Source organism: Laccaria bicolor, genomic scaffold (assembly GCF_000143565.1).
Source record: "Laccaria bicolor S238N-H82 LACBIscaffold_3 genomic scaffold, whole genome shotgun sequence".
Lineage (NCBI taxonomy): Eukaryota > Fungi > Basidiomycota > Agaricomycetes > Agaricales > Hydnangiaceae > Laccaria > Laccaria bicolor.
This window is the reverse complement of record NW_001889874.1, coordinates 538,492-562,579: the sequence shown is the minus strand read 5'-3', so window position 1 is coordinate 562,579 and position 24,088 is coordinate 538,492. Positions and strand designations below refer to the sequence as shown.

The 24,088-nt window shown below is 43.8% G+C and overlaps 6 protein-coding genes across 6 annotated transcripts in view; 1 reads left to right on the top strand and 5 right to left on the bottom strand.

Moving 5' to 3' along the window:
- The window catches only part of LACBIDRAFT_322479 (uncharacterized protein), a gene marked incomplete at both ends in the record, with an annotated part of 5,206 nt that extends 990 nt beyond the window's left edge, over positions 1–4,216 (bottom strand). Inside the window, 15 exons of the mRNA XM_001875523.1 lie at positions 62–748; positions 1,009–1,122; positions 1,347–1,462; positions 1,514–1,839; positions 1,913–2,066; positions 2,386–2,455; positions 2,588–2,609; positions 2,762–2,839; positions 3,025–3,196; positions 3,332–3,347; positions 3,406–3,436; positions 3,524–3,668; positions 3,711–3,748; positions 3,874–3,961; positions 4,128–4,216. Coding sequence (XP_001875558.1) covers positions 62–748; positions 1,009–1,122; positions 1,347–1,462; positions 1,514–1,839; positions 1,913–2,066; positions 2,386–2,455; positions 2,588–2,609; positions 2,762–2,839; positions 3,025–3,196; positions 3,332–3,347; positions 3,406–3,436; positions 3,524–3,668; positions 3,711–3,748; positions 3,874–3,961; positions 4,128–4,216 — 2,146 coding nt within the window. The remainder of the gene's footprint in view (positions 1–61; positions 749–1,008; positions 1,123–1,346; positions 1,463–1,513; positions 1,840–1,912; positions 2,067–2,385; positions 2,456–2,587; positions 2,610–2,761; positions 2,840–3,024; positions 3,197–3,331; positions 3,348–3,405; positions 3,437–3,523; positions 3,669–3,710; positions 3,749–3,873; positions 3,962–4,127) is intronic.
- Positions 4,217–4,833: 617 nt separating this feature from the next.
- Positions 4,834–7,079, bottom strand: LACBIDRAFT_322478 (uncharacterized protein; the record flags this gene model as incomplete). Its single annotated transcript, XM_001875522.1, has 5 exons — positions 4,834–5,238; positions 5,863–5,939; positions 6,412–6,566; positions 6,632–6,705; positions 7,056–7,079. The coding sequence occupies 5 exons, from the start codon at positions 7,077–7,079 to the stop codon at positions 4,834–4,836; spliced, it is 735 nt and encodes a 244-aa protein (XP_001875557.1).
- Positions 7,080–9,210: 2,131 nt separating this feature from the next.
- LACBIDRAFT_308487 (uncharacterized protein) lies at positions 9,211–9,611 on the bottom strand (the record flags this gene model as incomplete). The annotated part of the gene is made up of 3 exons (XM_001875521.1): positions 9,211–9,290; positions 9,342–9,350; positions 9,401–9,611. The coding sequence occupies 3 exons, from the start codon at positions 9,609–9,611 to the stop codon at positions 9,211–9,213; spliced, it is 300 nt and encodes a 99-aa protein (XP_001875556.1).
- Positions 9,612–17,007: 7,396 nt separating this feature from the next.
- Positions 17,008–18,936, top strand: LACBIDRAFT_322477 (uncharacterized protein; the record flags this gene model as incomplete). The annotated part of the gene is made up of 6 exons (XM_001875964.1): positions 17,008–17,381; positions 17,439–17,560; positions 17,951–18,190; positions 18,330–18,752; positions 18,830–18,840; positions 18,928–18,936. 6 exons carry the CDS (start codon positions 17,008–17,010, stop codon positions 18,934–18,936), a joined length of 1,179 nt encoding a protein of 392 aa, XP_001875999.1.
- Positions 18,937–19,377: 441 nt separating this feature from the next.
- On the bottom strand, positions 19,378–21,263 carry LACBIDRAFT_322476 (uncharacterized protein; the record flags this gene model as incomplete). Its single annotated transcript, XM_001875520.1, has 8 exons — positions 19,378–19,388; positions 19,426–19,488; positions 19,564–19,728; positions 20,103–20,104; positions 20,160–20,520; positions 20,622–20,791; positions 20,972–21,102; positions 21,153–21,263. The coding sequence occupies 8 exons, from the start codon at positions 21,261–21,263 to the stop codon at positions 19,378–19,380; spliced, it is 1,014 nt and encodes a 337-aa protein (XP_001875555.1).
- Positions 21,264–23,373: 2,110 nt separating this feature from the next.
- LACBIDRAFT_322475 (uncharacterized protein) lies at positions 23,374–24,000 on the bottom strand (the record flags this gene model as incomplete). The annotated part of the gene is made up of 4 exons (XM_001875519.1): positions 23,374–23,485; positions 23,541–23,653; positions 23,738–23,935; positions 23,968–24,000. 4 exons carry the CDS (start codon positions 23,998–24,000, stop codon positions 23,374–23,376), a joined length of 456 nt encoding a protein of 151 aa, XP_001875554.1.
- Between the last annotated feature and the right edge of the window lie 88 nt (positions 24,001–24,088).

The following is a 24,088-nucleotide window of genomic DNA, read 5'->3' as shown; positions in this document are numbered from 1 at the left end:
AAAGGGGGAAGGAGGCAGGGAGGGAGGGAATGGTGGAGGGGAGAGGGAGTGTGGCTGGGACCTCGGCCATCGTCGTCCCGCGTTGGCATCCCATCGTTGTGTCGCATTTCGTTGTCGCCTCCTCGTCGCGTGTTCGCGTTTTCGTTGTGTGTCCGCGTTGTTGCGTTATTCTTGACGTTGTCGTCGCCATCGTCGTGGGCGCTGGTTGCCGTTGGGGGCGTCGTTGTGGGTGGCGTTGGTGTGGACGTGGTGGTTTTGGTAGGCGGCGTGGTGCCATCGTATGTCGTGTGGGCGGTGCATGTTTTTCGGTGGGCGGCGCGTGTTTTTCGGTGGGCGCTCATGTTTTTCGGTGGGTGGTGGGATGTTTTCGTGGGCGGGGTATGGTTTTCGTGGGCGCTGGCGGTGTACATGGGCGGTGAGCGTCGTTTTGTGCCCGTTGGGTGTCGTTTTGTGTCTGGGGGCGTTGTTTTCGTGGGCGTTGGGTGTTTTCGTGGGTTACAGCACTCGTTGTTTCGTGACGTGGCGTCGCCACGTTGTTGTTGAAGGGTGTTGTGGTTGATGTTGGTGGTCGTGGTGGCCATGGGTGATCGAGGAGCGATGTTGGCGGTGGTGGCTATGGGTGACGGTGATGGCGTGGCGTTGGCGGCGGTGACGAGCATGGTGGTTGTGGTGGAAGAAGAGAGTGGCCATGTTTGGTGAGCATGTTCACCAAACAAACATTGTTTGTGATCCATTGAAAATAAATAAACTATAATACAGTAATAAATAAATGAAATAAACAGATTGGACTGGAATCCCATTCCTGCCCACTCCGGGGAACACCATTCCTGCCCATTCCGGGGAAGACCATTCCAGGGAACATTCCGGTGTACATTCCGGAATCCACCGGAATTCCACCGGAATGGAAAACACCGGAATAAACAATTTAGCAGGGCCTTCTGCTAAATTCCATTCCACCGGAATGACCGGATTCCTGCAGGAATAGGGGGGGCACTGCTAAGACCTCACTTATGCACAGGGAGGTGTAGGCAGTTACCTTATTTATATGAATTTGAGTCTGTTGGAGGAAGGGTGCAATATTTGCATCCATAAGGGCTTCACCCTTGTCCAAGATAGCTTTTGCTGAGTGATAGTTCAGTACACCTTTGGACCATTTGAAGGCCGTCTTGTAGTGGTTATATTTCAAATAAGGTGACACCTCCATCACCACCTGTTTGGCCTCCCACATAACATCCTCCTTTCAACCTGTCAGAACATGTGGTTATGAGAAGAGAAAAGAAATAGCACCTTGGAATGAAAGTTACTTCAGATTTTCTTTTCCATTATCTGTATTGGGCTACTTTCACCCTTGGCTCTCTGGATCATTAACACAGGCTTTTCCCCCAGATGCTGGTCTTTGTTCACCATCTCCCTTGATTCTCTCTCTAAGTCTATCAAAGCTTGAACTTCAGGTGATTCAGTTCTAGAGGAAAAAGTTGACTGGCTGGGAAGGTGTGATGGAAGGAGAACTTACATGAATGGCAAGTAATCCAAGAGACTTGCTCCTGCAACATCTTGCTGAAGAGCTTGCTTGAGCCTAGCAACAACACCTCTTGTTGAAAGATCCTCCATGACATAGTTGGGTAAACTCCACCTCCATGATGTTTCCAGAGCAGCCTTGGCATCCCCATACTGGTCTGCATCACCAGGGTTATAATAATCATCATCGTCACCATCACTCAGCACACAACCAGGCTCATCAGATACAATGATCCATGTCTTGATATGAGGCACAGAGTTCTTCTTGCTTTTATAGGTAGGTTTATAATTCCTAGGCCTCCCAGGTCCATTTTGATGCCTCTAGAAAAAAAAATTCAAGAAGGGGTAAATACTACAAATATACCATATGTTGTAGAAACCAAGATCAATGTACCTTAGCAGGATGACCTCCATTGTGATCAACAGTTGGTTCCAAAATCTGATTCAGAACAAGTTCACAGAACTGATCAGAGCCAACCATTGTTTTATAATTAGGTTTAGTGAGGTCAGTTTGTATAGCTAATGTGGTCTGAAGAATGGAATCAGTGCTGTTGAAAAGAAAATAAAAATTGTTGACATATGTGATGTAGATGGTGCCATCTATTTCTGAGGTACTTTCAGATGGTAAATGCTTTGAGAGGGCAGCCAATGAAATAAACATTGACTGCTAGGCTCTTGTCTGCAGAAAGCATTTTGTGAGAGATGAATTATGAGTTGCTGAGATATCTTACTGATATTGTGAGGGTGTATCAGGCCACATGAAGCACCACTTCTCAAGAATTTCTTCAGATCTTCTGAATCATAAGATTGGCCTGTATAGAAGTGAAACAATTAACTTTTGACATGGCATTAGAAGGAACAGCTCACCAATGGCATGTCTTTGATCTAGAAGGCTCTCCCTTAAAACTTGAGGTATAGTTCTTTAGGAACCTCCACACTGGAAGACATGAAGATGTCAACAAAAGATTGCATGTACTTTCGATTGGAGTTCTCATTGAACTCAAATGGGTTTTCCTGGTCCAGGCCGCAGCTTGCTGCCATTGGCTTTTAGTATTCACATTGGACAAACCAGTCAAGGTACCCTGGAATACCTGTCAAAAGATCAGAAAACTTTGTCTCGTCTTCACAAATATGAAAGGATGTATAGTGAGGTAATAGCAGACATCATTTGCGAGATGGCACCCTAGTCTGGTGAAGGCTGCACCTGAGTTGACGTAGATCTCCCTGATCATGGGACACAGACCTCGCAGAGTGTAGTGTTGAGATCTGAGTCCACTTCTGCCAAATTCTGGATCCGGTGAGCTTCAGGGGTGTGTTGGTGCTGGGATCACCTCCATCTTGAAATATATTAAGTGTTCAATTCACATTAAAAGACTTTTTATACTGGTCTATGTCCTCCAGCTCATCCAGTACTGATCATGTTCTTTTATCACACTGTTTCTCCAGCACTTGAACAGGAAATTTCAATGATTGTATGTTTAGTGACAAGATTGAAACTATTCATACCTCAGTCCCAACTTTGAAGTCCTCCTGGGTCCAGAGCCTGTTCCTGCTCTTGACATGCATGTGAGCAAAGCCACAAAAGTCACAGAGGACAAAAACAGACTTCTGGGACACAAATGCTGCCAAAATGCGGATTGTCCCAGGCTGGGTTTCCAATGAGTTTTTGACAATTAATCTGTTGGGAATGAGAAAAGTTCTCATTTTTTAGGCCTTTTTCTTGTCCTTGTTTGGACCTGAGCAATCGTTTGTGATAATCTCCCAAAGTATATCAGAAGTCATAGTGCAGAGGTGAGCTCTTCAAGGCCATAACTGATGACCATTGCATGCTACATGTGAAATTTCAATTGTTCAGTTTCAGGGATTGGGGATGAAAACAAAACTTACATGTCCACATGAAACAATGAGCACCTGTCCTCTGCGGACACAATTTAGTTTTCCTGGTGGAGTGTCTTCCAATAGATAATCCCAATTCTCATTAACTGCCCTGTCCCAAGGTCTTTACCATCCCCCACGTAATCCATGTGGAGTCCAGTGGAGTCCAGTGGATTCCAGTGGCCCAGTTGCTAGGCCAGATTGGCTTGCACAATGCCCAGTCCACTGGACTCAAGTCCAGTCCAGTCCAGTCCAGTCCACTGGATTCCACTGGACTGCAGTGGAATCCAGCAGTCCAGAGTCCAGTCCATCATTACTTATGGATATCAATTACTACCAAAAAAGCGAAATTAGACTATACAAATGTAATGAGTTATATAGAACTATACACAAGTACTCGTCGTAACAACGATCAATGATTTTGTTCAGTCTGCGGGGTGTGGCACGTGATGTACCTGTGGTGTTCAAACATTGCCATACTGTCATGTTTGCCTTCTGCGGCATCGTCACATCTGCGTGACCATCTCTTTCCCTTCCACCACCACCACCACCACCCCTCGCCAACGTCCTGCACCCACCACCACTCTTGGCCATCGCCACCGCTCTCAGCCACGTCACCGAAGCAACACGCTGAACGAAACGAACGAGGAAATGAGGGACTACGCCCAGTCATGGGTGTCGGTGCCATGTTGCTATCGGTGACGTGGCAACCCAACTCCACCTGATCCACTCACCCACAGATGTCGACACGGCGCAACAACACAACAACGCAACCCGGCGACGACACATCGACAACGACCACGACAGGTGCTAGCAACCCCATGACGACGGCACCACGACCCTACACAACACGCGCAACGGCAACCCACGACGAGCACCCACCCACCCCCACACACGAACGACGACGAGCACCCACGAAAAACGACGAGCGCCCACCACCATGACCCACCACCGCCCACCGCCCACTGACACAACGATGACGTGTCAACGACATGCCAGGACGATGACACGACACGCCAGGACGACAACGCGACACGACACGTCCACATGAGCACACACCCCCATCACACACGAAAAACAACGTGCACCCACGAAAAACAACGAGCCCCCACCTGAAACACGACACGCGCCCACAAAAAACCACCAGCGCCGACGGCACGCCAACGCGGAACGGCGACGAGGGCCCAGCACCACCACCTCTCCCCTCCACTCTCTCCCCCCTTCACTCTCTCCCCCCTTCACTCCTTCCTCCCTCCAACACTCCCTCCCCCTTTCCCCCCCCCTTCCTTGCTCCCTCCCCCCTCCATTCCTCTCTTTCCCCTTTCTTTCCCTCCCCCTTTTCTTTCCCTCTTCTCCCTCCCCCTCTCTGTAACATAGAATGTAGTAAAAGTAATGTATTTAATTAATAAATATACTTCAATTTTCTTTTGAAATCTAAGTTCAGTCCAGTCCAGTCCAGTTTTGTCTTGGGAGAGTCCAGTTTTGTGATTGGCAGTCCAGTCCAGTCCAGTCCAGTCTAGTCCAGTTTTGTGTTGGGAGAGTCCAGTGGAGTCCAGTTTTGTGATTGGCAGTCCAGTCCAGTCCAGTGGAAGCCAGTGGAAGCCAGTGGAATCCAGTGGAGTCCATGTGGATTATGTGGGGGATGGTAAAGTATTGCCTGTCCCTCCAAGTTTTAGAGGGACAAGACCCATAGTGTTTCCTTTGAGCTGAGACCCAAGTAGGGAGAGGGAGTGCTGCCTTTGTTAGTATAGAGCTATAACTACGTTTTTTGGATCCAATGGAAAATGTGAGGGGTGAAATCAGCAGGTAGACTAGTATTTGTGTTATTGTTAGGTCAATGTTCAGCTAGATATATAGACATACAGAGATGCTTGTTGAATCTTTTTCTGTTCAAAAGCCATTCCCAGACAAGAACTTCTGGAATCTCAGGCATCAAAGAGGTGACAGGTCAGCTTCAAGGCAAGGCTGTAAAGCAAGACTAAGAAAAGTGAAAGAGAAGAAATGAAAAGTGAAAGGGAAGAAGCCAAATTGAAGAAAACACACTGTGGGTGCAACATAGCCACAGCCTCATGTTCAACACCTTTTGCTGGAAGGCTGAGGAAAGAAATTAGTGGACCACAAAAGATTTAAGAGGATGGTGAGAGTTAAGGTGGAAGGATAATCCTTTTTATCTTCAATGCCATGACATCTGCAGTCTCAGGTCTCAAGCCCTTCCAGTTCATCCAAGTCCCACTTCACAGCCTTAGTCTTAGACCACAAAACGTTCAGAGTGTGGGTGTGTTACTTCAAGGGAAGGTGGGGGGTATGTTGAGTGATCAGGTTTATAATTGATGGAAATTATATTTGATTGATGTCACAATTCAGAATGGCAAATTGATGTCAATGCGTGAGGTCAAAGTGACATCCACCTCCACTACATCAACTATGCTGCTGCCACACCTCAATCCAACCAGTGGCCTGATGTCTTACTTGTGCTGGCCTTTTGCTTGGTTCAGCTTTCCACAGAGTTGTGGCCTTGACCTTGTTAGGATGCTCTAAAAAGGCCTCTGCAAAGTTATGAAATCTATGCCATGCCTGACACATCCAATCGTCACTTGCCAGTGTCAAACTAGCACCAGTCATATAACTTTTGTTATTCACCCTTCTTCCAGCCCCATTGTAAGCTCATTTATAACAGCTCTCTAACTCATATGATCACTGACTATGCAATATCAGACATTGAACCTCAACTTAAGTTTAACCTGTGCATCAATGCACCACAATGTTCATCTGTGAATCATGTGGGGATAGATGCCAGATCTGCAATGTTAACTCATGGGCAATTCTATGTCACAATTTTGCAAGTTACTTCTGTTCATAACATCAAGATAATATGGGATGATCAACTTCCAAATCCTGTAACAAAAAATATTGTATATCCTGAAGTACTTTTGTACAACTGCTGTAAATATGGAATAAAAATATGTACCAGAACTGGGATGAAACATGAGTACCAAAACTGGGATTAAACATGCATACCAGGGGGTGCAGGGGGCATGCCCCCAGCAAGCTGTGACCAACCACTGGAGGCATGGCTGAGTGTTAGTGAGTGCCGTGCCATAGGTGAAGCATTCACAATGATGGAGGAATTGTCTTGGTGTTTGCTGGGAGGTTGTGACAATTTTTCAAAGCATCTAAAAATAGAAGAATAACAACAGGGATGATTTTATTAACAGAAAGTTGAATAGCTTATTCTCACATTTTGAACAAGACACAGCCAGAGGCAGGGACATGGGGAAGTATAACAGCTACATGGCTATTTTTTACTGAAAGCTAATAACAATTGAGGTAGTAATTACAATGAGCACAAATAAGGCAGTTTTATTAGCAAAAAGTTGAATTCCTGCTTTTCATATTTTGAAATGGACACACCCAGAGTAAGGGACATGCAGAGTGTCATAAAGTGGAGGACAGAGGCAAGGAGGTAACCATATAAGGAGATTATTTGTCAGCTTATCTCCTTATAAAGTAGAATGGTCCTAGTGGAGGAAAAGAATCTTACTATGCCTTACCAAATAAGGCAAATTTCCTTTTTTATCCATATTCAGGACATGGCACATCCCTACCATTGTGAAGAACATCTTGGATCAATTTTTTGTTTTTTGTTTATCAAACAAACTTACAGCCCCAAAGATTTGTGAGGGCATCCTGGAGGAAATCCTATTACCTCCCTCTCCATCTCACCTGGTGACTTATGTTTTAATTGAACTCTTGTCTTTTTTTTTTCATGGCCAGATGGTAGTCTCATCAAACACATAAAGTTGAGCAATACTAGATGAGCTTGATTGTAAAATATGCACATATGTATCATTGAATTTTGAGTTTTCATCATAGAACACATAAGTTGCTTGTGTACCACTGTACCTTTGCTGTACACTTCTGCCATTTGTACTACCGAAATTGAAGTATTATTGTCACCTCTGAACCCTGATACTTTCGCACAAGGTGGAGCTCCACTTCCACAGTTCTGGTCACAACTCTCTTCATAAAGTACATCATATTTACAAGCATCCAAGTACCATGTTAGGCTCATGACCAGCCATTTCTTCAAACTCCACAAGCTACATTCAAGAAACAGCTGGGGCAAACGAACACCCTTTGGCAGGGTCATGCTTTTGTGATGCTGAAATTTCGGTACAATTACAACAACAGCACAACTTAACTCCCACTCACCACCTTCCTCTGAGTCTTCATCACTGTCAGAGGATTCTTCACTGTAACATCCAATCCTCTCAATCTTGTTTGGTTCTTCAGACCTTCCTCAGGCTCTCTTTCAACACTCTCATCAACATGCCTTGGCCGTCATCTTCAACTGAGGTCACTGCTGGATATCCAAGGGGTGGACTTGGATTAGTTGGGGGGTTGGAAGTTGCTGGAACTCCCAGTTCAGGGAACCACCATTTCTGCTCAGGGACAGGTGCCATTTCTTAAAGTTGAATGCACAGCTGAAGATGTACCTCGGAATGGTGCATCATTTCTTTCTTCCCCAATTATTATTTCAAGAAAAGCGATGGGTGCAAAACACCATGGACAGGGTGCTCGAGTGGGTGGGTGTTGGGCACAAAACAATGGGGGGTGGGCACTATTAGTAAAACAGATGGGAAAGGGGAAGGAAAACGGACTTGGAGTCCATCACCATTCCATATGGAATCCATAATGTCTATGGAATAAGAAACTGGCTGGGTCCTCAGCCAACATTGATTTCATGGATCTCATATGGAATAACCCGGGGAAGGTAAAGACCTCATTGTGAGCTGGGGCATGTCAAGGTCAACATCCAGGACTGGTGATGATGGTAGAGGAGGAGAGGACAGAGGAGGGGAAGATGATGGAATGGTGGAAGATGCAGGACTCATAAATGAGAACTTGCGCTTCTGGAGAATGCAACTGATACTCCCTAAAGCCTTCTCCAACCCAGCACACTGTTGAGGTGTCATTTTTCCTTTTCTTTTCCCTGGTTGGTCGATTCCTGCCTTTTTCTTGAAGGGCCTTACCAGGGCTTTTCAAAGATCTGTTTCTTTGAGTGCTGGATCAATGCCATGAATGACAGAAACACTGGAATAGTTCATCAGATGAAGTGCATATCAAGTAGATGATGAATAAACACACCGCTTCATCCCAGTGGTGGTCTGACATATGCAACCATTACCACAGTACTCAAGCAGGCCAATTGAAACACCCACCGAGTTCTTGACAATGTGTTCGAAGAGCATTGCTTGACTTTCTGGTCCTTGGATCTCTCTAATAAGATTTTAGTTGACATGAAAAATCACACTTTTGATGGTGTGACAGCCTGAACAAAACAGCTGAGTATTGAAGTCGCTTGGCCACAGACCACCAGTGCTCTTAAAATTAGTATCAGTAGAAGCAAAATTGCTTCTAGATTACGATTCCAGCTTGTTTGAGCATTCAAGTAGTGCTTGAAAGTCTGGTCCAGTCCAGTCTTTAGGCTTTTTTTGGCAAGACTGAGACCGAGACCAGTCCTTGTATTTTGAAAAGCCTCAAAAAAATGGACCGAACTGATAGAAACTGGTTCAGGGCAGTCTTCTGCGGTTTTTTGCAGTTTCAAGACCGGTCTGAACCAGTTGTGGTTCAGACCAGTTTCAACCTCATGCATGAAATCACACAAAAATTTGTACATTGAGCTGGATATATATTACACTTATCATGAAATAAAAAGGATAATTGCCAGGTTCCTATGTGCGCACAAACTCAGTAAGGGATAGGTCTGTGTTTCCATCTCTCCCCACACTCATGTCACACTCATGTCCCCGAGTGTCAGAGGTGGCCATGGTTGTTTTGGTGCTTTCGGTTTCTTGAGAGCATTGGTGTTCTTTGTGTCATCCATAGCGTTATCCCTGTAAATGTTCAGTTGTGAAACCAAAAATTCGAGTCTTTAAGAGACTTACATTGTATAGCTGTGTTATAGCTTAAAGTTTTGAATAGAATGTGTTGGACAATACTTTACCATCACCCACATAATCCACATGGACTCCACTGGACTCCACTGGGAGGGAAGAGAAGAATGGAGGGGGGAGGGAGCAAGGAAGGGGGGAGGGGGAAAGGGGGGACAGAGTGGAGGGCAGAGGGAGTGATGAAGAGAGGAGGTAGTGATAGGGGGAGATTGTGGAGGGGAGGGGTGGTGCTGCTGGGCCATTGTCGCCGTTCCACGTTGGCATTGGCAGTGGTGGGCACTTGTCATTTTTCGGGTGTGGTGGGGCTGGGTGCTCATTCGTCATGCTTGCGTGTTGTCGTTGTCATGTGTCATCCTCCTCGCATGTCATCATTGTCATTGTGTTGTCATGTGTTGTCCTCCTCGCATGTTGTCGTTGTTCTCATGTGTCGTTGTTCTCATGTGTCGTTGTTCTCATGTGTCGTTGTTCTCATGTGTCGTTGTCCTTGTTGTGTGTCGTCATCATTGTCGCATGCTGCTGGCACCTGTCGTGGTGAGAATGGGGCATTGGGGTGGTGGGGCATATGTACCCTTGGCCCATGACCCTGCCACATCATGGGTGCCCTCATTCTTGGCCTGCCATTCCATGTTGGCGTGGGCGTGGGCGTCGTTGGCGTTGGCATGGGCATGGGTGTCATTGGCATGGGTGTTGTTGGCATGGGCATGGGTGTTGTTGGCGGCATTGGTGTGGGTGGTGATAGAGGCAGTGGTGAAGGGTGGTGGTGGTGGTGGAAGAGAAAGGGATGGTCATGGAAGTGTGACCATGCCGCAAACAGGAGACATGACAATATGGCACACCCTCAAGTAAGTCATGTGACCTCACCCTGCAGACTGAACAAAATCAGGAATCCTTATTGCAGCTATCACTTACCTATACTAATATGTAACTCATTAACCTTCTATTCATTAATCAATAGAATTACAAGTCTGGATAGTCTATTTTGCTTCTTTTGTGGTATTCATACTTAAAAATAATAAGTAATAAGCAATAATGCACTGGACTCCAGTGGAATCCAGTGGACTATGACTGGACTCATAGTCCACTGGACTGGGACTGGACTCAGGAAAGTGGCTTATAGTCCAGTGAGAGTCCAGTGGACTGGACTGGACTTGCGGCTGTGGACTGGGCATTGTGCGAGCCAATTTGGCCTAGCAAGTGGGCCACTGAAATCCACTGGAATCCACATGGATTATGTGGGGGAGGGTAAAGACCTCTGTGTTGGATGGGAGTTTAAATGTTGCTCATATACTCACATGCATGTGCCACCACATCAAGGTTTCAACAAATCACATTGTTCGCCAGAGTCTGTGAACATTACCACTTGTATTGTTATTTTTTTTCATAGGATAGATACACATTGAGCACCATCCTTTTCATTCATGTTGCACGAGAAACCACCTGAGCCAAGCAAATACATGTTTTGTTCTGCCTTGTCACTGACTGGAATGAACAATTAAAGGTGACTCAAAGTTCAAGTTCCCCTTCAAGTTGAATGTTTTTTGTCTTGCTGGTTGGGATGATACACATTCTTACTCTTCATATTATATCCAAACGGAACAAATACATGTCTTGTTCTAGTCAACGAACAATTTGATTTGTTGTTCTCCCTGAACACTAAGTATAAATAACTCATTGTTGATTAGGTACACGTCCTTGTTCTTTACATTATGCCCAAGCGAAGCAAATACAAATCTTGTTCTGGCTTATTCTTCAATCCGTTAGGAACCAGTCATACACTCAGTTGATTCTTAGAAGTAGAACTCAATCCCCACTGGCATATTGGAAGAGCAGAAAGTGAGTGAATATGCTTGGCACAACAAAAATGACCGGGTATGGACAGCCTTTTGTAAAATAAGTATAACAAGGCAGAAACATGCCCGAAATATCACAACAAAAATTTCTGTACTCATCTGGTTTATTTGGAGGTCTTATCAGTGCCCCCCACTAGTGGCTACCACTATTTATGATTAATCTATGACAACTGTCCAAGAGCCATTCTGTATAATGCCACAGGTTTTATGAAAGGCATCTCATTAGGATTGCCCATCTATTTCATTCAATTTGTCACTGGAATCTTTCATAAGTTATAGGCAAGGATAATGAGATATCATGGGGATATTTCATTAGGTTCTTTGGCCCTTTCATTATCATTTCTGAGACTTTTCATTAGGATATTTCATTAGGCTGCTTCGCTTTTTCATTACCATTTCATAGAATTTTCATTAGGATATTTCATTAGGCTCCTTGGCACTTTCATTACCATTTCTTAGAATTTTCATTAGGATATTTCATTAGGCTCCTGCCCTTTTTCATTGTCATTTCTTAGAAATCTCATTAGGATATTTCATTAGGCTCCTGCGCTTTTTCATTATCATTTCTTAGAATTTTCATTAGGATATTTCATTCCTGCGCTTTTTCATTACCATTTCATAGAATTCTCATTAGGATATTTCATTAGGCTCCTGCGCTTTTTCATTACGATTTTTTATATTTCTCATTAGGATATTTCATTAGGCTCCTTGGCACTTTCATTAGATTTTCTTGGAATTTTCATTGGGATATTTCATTCAGCTCCTTGACCCTTTCATTACCATTTCATTGAATTTTCATTAGAATGCTTCTTGGCACTTTCATTAGGATATTTCATTACACTCCTTGACTATTTCATTAGATTTTTCATTGGGAGATTTCATTGGGGCATCTGGCCCTTTCATTACCATTTCTTTTAGGATATTTCATTGAGCACCTTGACGATTTCATCACTTCTCATTAGGCTCCCTGGCACTTTCATTACTATTTCTTAGATTTTTCATTAGGATATTTCATTAGGCCCTTTGGCACTTTCATTACCGAAAACTATATAATAATGATGATATGTATCACATGGGTTGTTGGGAGGGTGGTCACATGACCAATTACCAAAAATAGTCAAAAAGCGAAAGTTGTACCCCTGCACTGTAGCTTCCCGAATCTGGTTGAATTATGTTCTGAAGTGCTCCTGTTGTGGAGATATGAGGTAAAGGAATTCCAAAAGCGTCGTGTTTTTTTTTGGTTTTCTGCATTTTTCTTCATGAAAACAAAACCAAATAACATGATTCCAACACATTTAGAAAGCTAGATGAAAGGGCAACAAATATCATATCGTGGGAAAATTGACCAAAAAAGGAAGGTGCATTCCCTAAAAGAGCAATCAACACTGACAGACTACAAGAGTCAGATATAGACTACCAAGTTTACTGATAGACTACAAAAAAGTTGGACATAGGCTACAAAGTTTACTGATAGACTACAAAAGTCAGACTTAGACTACAAAAGCTTGGACTTAGACTACAAAATTAGGGTTACATTAAAAGGTTTTGTAGTGTCCGCTTTTTCATTAGAAAAGTTTATAGTGTCCGCTTTTTTAGACTACAAAAGTTTGTAATGTGTGCCTTTTCATTAGAAAAGTTTGTAGTGTCCGCTTTTCAGACTACAAAAGTTTGTAGTCCGCTTTTTCATTAGAAAAGTTTGTAGTGTCTGCTTTTTGAGGCTACAAAAGTTTGTAGTTGACATATAGTTTATAGTGTCCTTGACTCTGTATAGGTTATGGGGATGAGGTTAAAGGATTGACATGATTTTACATATTGCCATTGCTGCAGCATTTACTTTTGACATCATGTACAAATTGTCTTTCACATCAAGAAAGGCTATTCTATGCCTTCATATTGATAGCTACTGTCCTATCTCAAACCATACTTGTAGGTTTATGGGGAACTGGCTAAAGGATTCACATGACTTTACATATTGATTGCTATTGCCACATCATCAGCTTTTCACATCATGCCCAAGTTGGCTTTCAAGCCAGAAAAAGCCACTCATAGTAATATCTACTGTTCTGTCTCAATACATTGTTAACTTACATCATGACCTGACTTAAGGATACTTCCAGGGACCAATCAGCTCATCCTATTGCCTTGAAAGAGCTGATATCACAGTTGACTAGGTTTGGGACAGGCAAGTAGCTATCAATGTGAAAGCAGACAGACCAGCAACTATCAATGTGAAATCAGAGAATAGCCTGTCCTGATGTGAAAGGCAACTCGGGTATGATGTCAAAAACTAATCATTTGGCAGTAGTAATATGTAAAGCAATTTAATCCTTCAAACCATATCCACATGGACCTAGAACCATGATTTGAGATAGGACAGTAGCTATCAATATGAAGGCATAGAATAGCCTTTCTTGATGTGAAAGACAATTTGTACATGATGTCAAAAGTAAATGCTGCAGCAATGGCAATATGTAAAATCATGTCAATCCTTTAACCTCATCCCCATAACCTATACAGAGTCAAGGACACTATAAACTATATGTCAACTACAAACTTTTGTAGCCTCAAAAAGCAGACACTACAAACTTTTCTAATGAAAAAGCGGACTACAAACTTTTGTAGTCTGAAAAGCGGACACTACAAACTTTTCTAATGAAAAGGCACACATTACAAACTTTTGTAGTCTAAAAAAGCGGACACTATAAACTTTTCTAATGAAAAAGCGGACACTACAAAACCTTTTAATGTAACCCTAATTTTGTAGTCTAAGTCCAAGCTTTTGTAGTCTAAGTCTGACTTTTGTAGTCTATCAGTAAACTTTGTAGCCTATGTCCAACTTTTTTGTAGTCTATCAGTAAACTTGGTAGTCTATATCTGACTCTTGTAGTCTGTCAGTGTTGATTGCTCTTTTAGGGAATGCACCTTCCTTTTTTGGTCAATTTTCCCACGATATGATATTTGTTGCCCTTTCATCTAGCTTTCTAAATGTGTTGGAATCATGTTATTTGGTTTTGTATGAGGGTGCATGGTATGGTATGAGGGTACATGGTATGGTATGAGGGTGCATGGTATGGTATGAGGGTACATGGTATGGTATGGAAGTGCAATACCATGGTATGGTATGAGGGTGCATGGTATGGTATGAGGGTGCAGTACCATGGTATGGGAGTGCAGTACCATGGTATAGAAGTGCAATACCATGGTATGGTATGAGGGTGTAATACCATGGTATGGTATAGTATGGGAGTGCAATACCATGGTATGGTATGGTATGGTATGGTATGAGAGTGCAACATGGGATTACAATACCATGGTATGATATTTTGATAATGAAGACTCTAAGGACAACAAGACTTGATTCCATTTCCAATTAGCAAGACTTTGGATTGGACAGATTCACTCAGCTTCAATAAATTGGACCAAATATTATGACAAAGAAGACTTTGGCCAAACACTCAGGACAACAATACCTGATTCCTTCATATGTAGTTTTTAAGAAAATTGAGATTATATGGTGTTGTTGGCCATACTATATATATATGCTATGTAAGTAGGTAGGACTGTCTGATTGGCCTTACTGGGCAAAACATATTTAACCTATTATTGAAAGGATTTGTATTAATGGCTTTTTAGAAATGAAAAAACCCTCAATTGAACTGATTTCCAAAGGTTGGAGTTGACTATCTAGCCTCCACTTGGAGTTGGAAATCTTAGAAAAAACCTGAAGAACCTTTCCACTTTTCTTTGCTTCTCAATGACCACTTCATCCCAATAGATGTGGCATTGTTTGATTTGGATGAATATTTGTTCAAATAGAAAGGACTGGGAAAGATATGTATCATTAAATGGCTTTGGATGCATGAGAAAGCTGGGATAAAGCCTATTTAAACTCATTTTCAATAGATGGTTTGGACTATCTAGCCTCAATTTGTAGCTCAATATCTCAAGAAAAACATGGAGAACCACCCCACAAAAAATGGTACCCAATGGACCAGTATTGCAGCCTGCAGAAATTATTTATTTATTTTGGAAAAGGACCCCAGACACCCAGTGACAGCTTTGGTATGATGGTATGAAGTGGTATCATACCATCTGGTATGGTATAACATGACATGGTATGGTATGGTAACTTGGTATTGGTATGAGTGGGATATGGTATGAGTTTTCCATTCCATGGTACCATGGTATTGGTATGGTGCTCACATACCACTCTGGAATGGGTACCATTGAGGTACCCTTAAATCAAAGAATTCATATACCTCATAGGTACCCTAAAATGGGTGACTGAAGTGAACCGAATTACATCTCATAAAGACTTGGGCAAAATGTAATGTGGCAACTGTAAATTATTTGATGCATACTATTTGATAGATGGTGAGTATATTTTCATACTTAAAATGTCAATATCCGAAAATTGAATCAAGCAAAATGATGAAAGTTTGAGTGAGTTAGAATTAAAGCCATTCTGGTACAAGTTGCACAAACAAGTATTTGTGCCAAAATGAATTTGGTTATATATTTCTCAGTTCTTAACCGTTTTTGATGAAACAAAAACCCAATTAAAGGTAATGAACGTGGTTACAAGGGTATGTAACGCACGTGACCGTTTAAATGGTCGCAACCGATTTAAACCGGTCTTTGAATGGTTTTAAAAGATTTTTGAAATGAGGCAACCAGCAACCGGACCAACCCCAAATTGGGGCAACTGCAACCGAAAAAAAGACCGGTCCATGGTCCGGTTCAGTCCGGTCCACCGGTTTTTTTTGGTCCTATGGACCGGACCTGTAAACACTAACAGTAGTCCCACCTCATGTCGTTGACTGGTAGCTACCATTTACATCATGAAAACATGGCAGTTACTGCAGGCCATCTTGATCAGCTACCACGTTGGAATGAAACAGTTTTTCATTCCTGTTTCATTTCTTCCAGAAAAGATGTGTTTCATTCATTTGTGATGATTTTTTTCATTTTTTGTTTCATTCCTTTCCAGGGAGAATGAAACACATTTTGCCTCATTCTGTTTCATTCTCACTTCTGTTTCATTCCTGCCAGAAAGAATAAGTTTGATTCTGCTTCCTTCATTGCTGACAATTATTTCATTCTTTGTTTCATTCTTGCCAGAGGATTGAATATTTCATTCATTTTCAATTATTATTTCATTCTTTCTGGACAGTTATTTCAATGATGTAGTACATATACAAATAAGGAAATAATATACAAATGATGCCTGATATGGGTTGTGCCCTTCTGCAGTGGATTGAGGGGCCATATGGGGGTATTTTTGGATTTGAGGCAGATATATGCAAAGAGCTAGCAGTGGTGTTGCCAAATAGGGCACTTACACAGTTCTAGTTCATCGCTATGGACAGGAATGAAACAGGAATGAAAAACTGTTTCATTCCAACCTGGTAGCTGATCAAGATGGCCTGCAGTAACTCAATCCCCTATTCCTTGTCCCCCTTTTCTTTTCCCTTCCCCCCTCCCTCCCCATTTCCTGCTCCCCCCCCCTTCCTTCTCCACCACTCTCTCTCCCTACCACTCCCTCCCCCCTCCATCACTCTCCCCTCCATCACTCTCCCCTCCATCACTTTCCCCTCCATCACTTTCCCCCACTCCCTCCCCCCTCCCTTTAACACTCAATGTAGTAGAATAGATTTATGTAGTTCTATCAAATACACTGTGATTCTCCCTATTCAAGTCTAAATATCATAAAGACTTCTTAGAAGTTATGAGCATAAGGTCTGAGTTGATTAAGTCACATGACATCTAGCTAAGCTTGGAATTCCATAATATACTCTAGGCTCCAAAATATGTGTTTTAGGCCATTTCTGTCCATTCCTGTGGATTCCAGTGGATTCCTGTGCCATTCCTGCAGGAATCAGTGGGGCATGATGAAGTACTGCTCGACATCTCGAAAACTACCATCCCTGCTGATAATGACAGCAGCAAATACAAATGATGCCCCCACTTCCAAGAAGGTGTTTCTGAAACCAGTCTCTGAGTGGGCTGCAGCTGCACGGGCTGTTGCTATCGCCAACAACTCCAAGCTTGGTTCCAGCGAGTCTGTCGGAGGTGCCACCACGAGCACTGCCCCTCGAAAACTATCATCCCCGCCAAGAATGACAGCAGCGAATACAAATGATGCCCCAACATCCAAGAAGGTGGTTCTGAGACCACTCTCTGAGTGGGCTGCAGCGGTGCAGGCACTTCAACTTCAACCCGGCTCCCCATGAGTCTGTAGCGGCTTTGCAGTCCACCACCGCTCAATCTCCACCAAACCAAAACCATGCCCCATCAAGAAGCCGACAGCCGTCATTTGGGATTCTGGTGATCTCTTTCTCGTCAAGCCCTCTGCCAGCATTGGTGAGCAATCTCTTCAAGGCCCAGGACAAGCACCAAAAGCTCGCATGCAGCTGGCACCTCTGACAACAATGGTTCCAGCAACGACAAGCACTCAAATACAGTCGAAACCATCAGTGTTTGGCCCCCTGCCTTCCTAGCACCGCTCCTACACCATCCAAGTCCAAGCTACCCTCCAAATGCACCGCAGACAGCCAGAAGATAATCCCAACCACTACGAGCAAGAAGCCACACACCATGAACGAAGCTGGGTGGGACATGATGCACAATACTTTGCCCGAGGGAGATCCAGTTGCCGATGCAATGCAGGAAGAGCACACTGCTGGATTACCAGAGGAATTCACATCCGGCAAATAAATGGAGGAAGACGTAGCTGCCGATTCAGCAACACAGGGGTACCAGTGGCCATACGGCGCTTACTACCCTCTGTATGGCTATCCACCACTGGCTGGGGCTACCAACCATGGAGCCAAGACCACCCAGCTGGGACTGCTGCATCTGGTTCAGACTTTCCCCCCTTCCCTCCCCCACATCCCAGGCTTCCCTATCCCCCGCCTCATGGATACTATCCCCCTGGTGCCGTGGCGGCCTTGCGAAGCCAGCTAATGCGGAGGCTGGTCCCTCATGGCTGGTGTGAGTGTCTTCTTGCTCAATCTTTTCATATGTTTGCACGATGGTGATGATGTGTCTTCTGTGATGTTTTGTCTTGCAATTCTTGGCACTAAGTATCCGAATTTCTCTCCTTTTGGACTCTTGCAATGCCCTCTCTTAGATTGTTATATTACTGTATTTATTTGTTACTCTCTTGTTTTTTCCCTGTCCCTCCCTTCCCCTTCCTGCCCCCCTTCCTTTTCCTACCCCCCTTCCCTGTCCCTCCCCATTTCCATGTACCCCCATTCCCTGTCCCTCCCTATTTCCATGTACCCCCATTCCCTGTCCCTCCCCATTTCCATGTACCCCATTTCCATGTACCCCCTTCCTTTTCCCTCCCCCCTTTCCTGTCTGTCCCTCCCCATTTCCTTGTCCTTACCCCCTTCCCCATTTCATGTCCCTGCCCCCTTCCTTTTCCCTGCCTCCTTCCCTGTCCCTCCCCATTTCCTTATACCCCCTTCCCTGTCCCTCCCCTGTCCCTCCCCATTTCCTTGTCCCTACCCCCTTGTCCATCCCCTCTTCCTTGTCCCCTTTGATATGCACTGTATGTAGTAAAATAGATCTTATGTCATTAATAAAATACATTAAAAATTGATCTATTGAGATGTATGACTTGACTAGGTGTGAATTCTGTAAGAAATTCTGAGTATTGAGGAGTTGCATCAATGCAGATTAAGTCACCTGACCTCTAGCTCAGTGCTGATCCATTCTGATTGTAGAAACTCTGATCAGTGCTGATCAGAGCATGTGGGGGAGGGTAAAGTACTGCTATTTATGGTGGATTGTGGTCTTGTTCAACTGGAATCCAGTGGATTCCGGTCCCATGACACCGGAGTCCTGTCCCATTCCACTGGATTCCGCTGGAATGACCAGAGTCCGACAGGAATAGGTAGGGCACAGTAAAGTACTGTTCGTGGTGGTTGTCGTGTCGTGTCTGTGGGTGGGGTCGTTGTTGTCTGCCATGGTTGTTTGTTGTTGTTGTCTGTCATGGCCGTTGTTGTTGTTGTGGTCGCGTGTTGTCGTCATCCATTGTCGTCGTGGTGGTCGCTATTGACAAGGCGACGGCAGTGACAAGGTGACGTGTACGTGGTGGGTGAGCAAGAGGGTGGTGATGGTGGTGTTGTCAAGTGTTGTTGGGTTTGGGCAAAATTCCCACTCATGGAATTCACTTACGTCCTTTCTGGAAGGAGGTCAGTACATTGGCATATAATACGAACCCGTAGTAACGCCGTCATAGTGCAACTTGTAAAGTGCTTGATGTGAAGTATTTGCCACTATGTCTGTAAGGTTGAGAGTTCAATTCTTTCATGTTGCACTTTTTTTTATATTATATAATAACAACAACAGTGACAAACTGTTGGTCCCACTGGGCTCCCTATCCCTGGAAATTCCTACTGGACTCCTACTGGACTCCTTGTACTGGACTCCACTATACCCATTCCTTAAAAATCCACCAGAATTCCACAATTCCTGGTGATTTGGGATCATTCCAGTAGGAGTTTGATAGGACTCCACTAGGACTAGGGTACAAAATTTGTATGGTGATTAGCCAGCATGAAATTTGACCCAGTCCTAGTCCAGTCCAGTAGGAGTCCAGTAGGAATAGGTGGGGGAGAGTAAAGAGCTCAGTTGTGGGGGTAGTAGACTTCATCAAAGAGTGATTCTAAGAGGCGAATGGAAGACTGCCTGTTGGTATCGTCCTTCAAGTCAAGGGCCTTCTGGAGATTATCCAAGGTGAGCTCTTGTTTTTTGTTGAAGACATAGACTTGTTTACGGCCGTTGCATTTTACCCATGCTTGAAGCAGTGCCCAGACGAACTTGAGCTCCTACGAAGCACAGCTCGCCACCGATGTTAGGGTGGAAAATGCACGGCGAGGCTTAATTCTTGACATACCCCTAAATTCTCATTAGCAACAGTGAAAATCAAACCAAGGTATAAATAAAAGCTCACAGCGTGGAATTCATCATGAGGAGAAATATGGCGCTTGGAATTGATTCCTTCTGCTCCATAAATTGGATGCCCTTCTTGTATGTTTTGAGGATCAAGTGCTGGAGGATGCCATAAATTTTATTTTCTGGGTCTGGGTCAAAGGGTTTTCGGAAGTTCTTTCTGTTGAACGGCTGGAGAAACTGGTCAATCCCAGTTTCAATGAAGACAGGAAGAATGGTCCTGATGTCTTTATCTGGAAGGATGTTCAAGTCATTCATGTAGGTGGCCATTGCCTGATGAAGCAGCCCATGAGCAGCATCCAGATCAAATCCTGAGATGTCGATAATTTTCACAGTTTGGTCGACTGTAGACAGCTGGGCCACTGGTGAAACTTCAATTCATTGAAAGTCTGGGCGTCCACCTTTCGACTTTCCTCACTGTAGCCTCATCCATGACAAGGGCTCAAGTGATTGTGGAACATACTTTTTGTTGCAGTGATATAGCCACATATGTCATCGCCATTCACTTCAATGGTGCACTGGATTGCATCATGGAAGGTTTGAAGGCCAACAATGGGGGGGGGGGTGGCAGTTCTCCAGGGAAGTTGGGACCAGGGAGGTTCTGCCATGAAATTGTATCCTTTGCTATGGAGCCTGCAGAAATCAAAGACTCAATGATCTTATCCTTGAATTTGTTATAGCTGTTAAGGCATGCAGAGGGGTGGTTTTCAAAGACAACTTCAGTAGACCTCCAGCATTCCAGAGCACTGTCCCAGTTCATTCTTTTAGCTCTGTCTTTTTTCAAATGGTTATAAAGTGGTTGGAGAGAAAAACACTCTGCACAGGAGCAATTTGTATAGGGTGTTGAAGGACACCCCATATTGTTCAAGGACGGGAGTGGTGATGACGTCCAACTGGGGAGATCTATCACTGGGGCTGGGTTGAGGGCTAGGGCTGGGTTCAGGCTGTGTATTATAACTCAGTAAATATTCATGCTTTGAGGTTGATGACGCACTGTGATGAGACTTGGGCTTTGCTGACTTTCAGCCTTTCTCCTACGCCTAGTATCCACCTGTAAGGGAGTGGGGCTGGGGGCATGCATCTTGAAATTTTCAAATGGGCCCATGATTGATGGGCCAGTGGTGTGTGACAGGCACCCATCAACAGCGGGCCAGCAGACTTGGCCGAGTTGTCATGAATTTGGCCTTGGAAATGGCTGGGCCGAGACTCTAAAATAGGCCATGCGACATGTGTGGGCTGCAAGAACAGAGCCCCATAAAGGACAGATCAGCCCACTTTGCCCCTGGTGCCCATGGTTTGTGCCCGATTGCACGGATCCCATTGTTGCGCCCATCAGTCTTTCATGCAGGCGGTGCATATGGGCTGCACAGTTAACCAGAGTGCTGCCTAGTTAGTACCATGGTGGGGGACCATGCAGGAGAAAGTTAAATAGATATATTATCAACCTGTTGTATGTGAAGTATTTGAATGTGTTGGCAGCAGCCTGAACAATGGGGTGCAATTATTTCAACCTCCATGAGAGGCACAATTCTTTTGCGCTCCATGGGGGCACAATTATTCTGAGCTCTACAGGAGGCGCAATTATCTTGAGCTCCATGAGGGGCAAAAATCTTGCACTCTACAGGCACAAATATTTTGAGCTCTGCAAGGGTGCAATTATTTGTGCTCTATTGGGGTGCAATCATTTTGCACTCTAGAGGTGCAATTCTTTTGTGCTCCACAAGAGGCACAATTCTTTTGCACTCCACAGGGGGCACAATTCGTTTGCACTCCATGGGGCGCAATTATCTTGAGCTCCATGAGGGGTGAAAATCTTGTGCTCTCCAGGTGCAAATATTTTGGGCTTTGCAAGGGGCGCAATTCTTTTGCACTCCACGGGGGGTGCAATTCTTTGGGTGCAATTATTCCAAGCTCTACAGGGGGCGCAATTATCTTGAGCTCCATGAGGGGCAAAATTATTTGTGTTCCATGGGGGGCACAATTATTTTGAGCTCCATAAGGGATGCAATTCTTTTGTGCTCCATAGGGGGCACAATTCTTTCAAGTGCCACTGTATGTACCTTGTGCTGTTGATAGGGTCACAAATAGTCTGTGTCCAGCATTGGGTAGTGAATACAAATGTGAGTGGGTGCCATTGTTTCAATGTCAGAGTGCGCCCATCAGAGTGCACCCAATGTGAATGTCCACCAAATGTCAGAGTGCACCCAATATGAATGTGCATGAAATGTCAGAGTGTGCCCAATGTGAATGTGCAAATGTGGACTTGGCAGTTGCTGAACAAGTAAGGTCCATGGGAATGTTAAGAATATGGAGAAGAGTCAATTCATAGTGTTTAAAGGTCCAGTCGAAAAAAACCGGTGGACCGAACTGAACCAGACCATGGTCTGGTCTTTTTTTTGGTTGCAGTCACCCAAATTTGGGGTTGGTCCAGTTGCTGGTTGCCTAATTTCAAAAATCTTTTAAAACTGTTCAAAGACTTGTTTAAATTGGTTGCAGCCAGTTAAATGGTCACGTGCGTTACATACCCTTGTAACCATGTGTATTGCCTTTAATTGGGTTTTTGGTTCATCAAAAACAGTTAAGAACTGAGAAAGATATAATCAAATCCATTTTGGCACAAATGCTTGTTTGTGCAACTTGTACCAGAATGACTTCAATTCTAACTCACTCATACTTTCATCATTTTGCTTGATTCAAATTTTGGACATTGACATTTTAAGTATGAAAATATACTCACCATCTATCAATATATGGTATGCATCAAATAATTTACAGTTGCCACATTACATTTTGCCCAAGTCTTTAGGAGATGTAATTTGGTTTCAGTCATAGCTATGTCAAACCTTCATTATATTTCTTGAGAATTGGTGGAATGATGGGTATTTATATGTTTTACTATAATATATAACCAGTTTACTTTTTAGAGTAATAATAACTTAGATACAAATGGTTTATATTGGTATGACAAATTTTATGCAAAAAAACTGGTCTGAATCAGTTTGAACATGGTCCATGGACTGCAAAAGACTGGTCCCAGGTGGTCCAGTTCGGTTCCCTCAATATCTGGGTCAGTCCTAGACCAGTTGCAGTCTGCAGTTGCCTGTTTTCAGGGCAAAAAACTAGACTGAACCAGACCTGCAAACACTATCAATTTATATGGACTGAAAGTAGTGCACAAGTCCTCAACATCTTGGGTTGGAACTGCATCAGCAGGCTCAAAACCACCAGTTTTGATATCCCCAGATGTTGATAGAGAATGTGAGTGAGAGTGAGAATGGACGGAGGAGTGGGGTGTGGCAGAACGAGAGGTAGATGGAAGAGATCCACCTTGGAGTGTATTGAAATAGGATATAATACCCACAACAAGAACGTGTAGAGTTACCTTGTTACCTGAATTGTCAAATAAAATGGTGTCATTGATTTCAACCACAATATCATAGAGATCGTGGGCCATCCAAAGGCCATCAAGAGCATCATAAACAAGAATACGGTTACCTAAACAGAGTTATATCACATTCAAAGCAATATATATCATAAATTAAATTGCTTATGAGTAACTGGTGGCCAGCGAAGAGCTACTTCTTTAAGGACTGGTCCCAAGTTCATGTTGACAGTGACAGGAACCTTCAGACTGGGTTGCATGGTTGGAAATTCCAGTTCCACAGGAACCAGAGGTGAAACATATATCTTAACACCACCCTTGACTTTTCCTAAGACAGGAGCAATCTGAAAATCTTTATCAGCAACAAGATTGTAATGTTGGCCCATAGCTCTGTTCTGCAAAATGCCTCCAGTGGCACGTGAAGAACCCTCAGGATGAGGAGGGCCTTCCATAGAGACATCTCGATATCAGCTCTTTGAGTGGTATACAATGATAGGCTGATTCATCCTTGGAGGTGTCCTCAAGTCAGGTCATGTTGCAAGTTGACC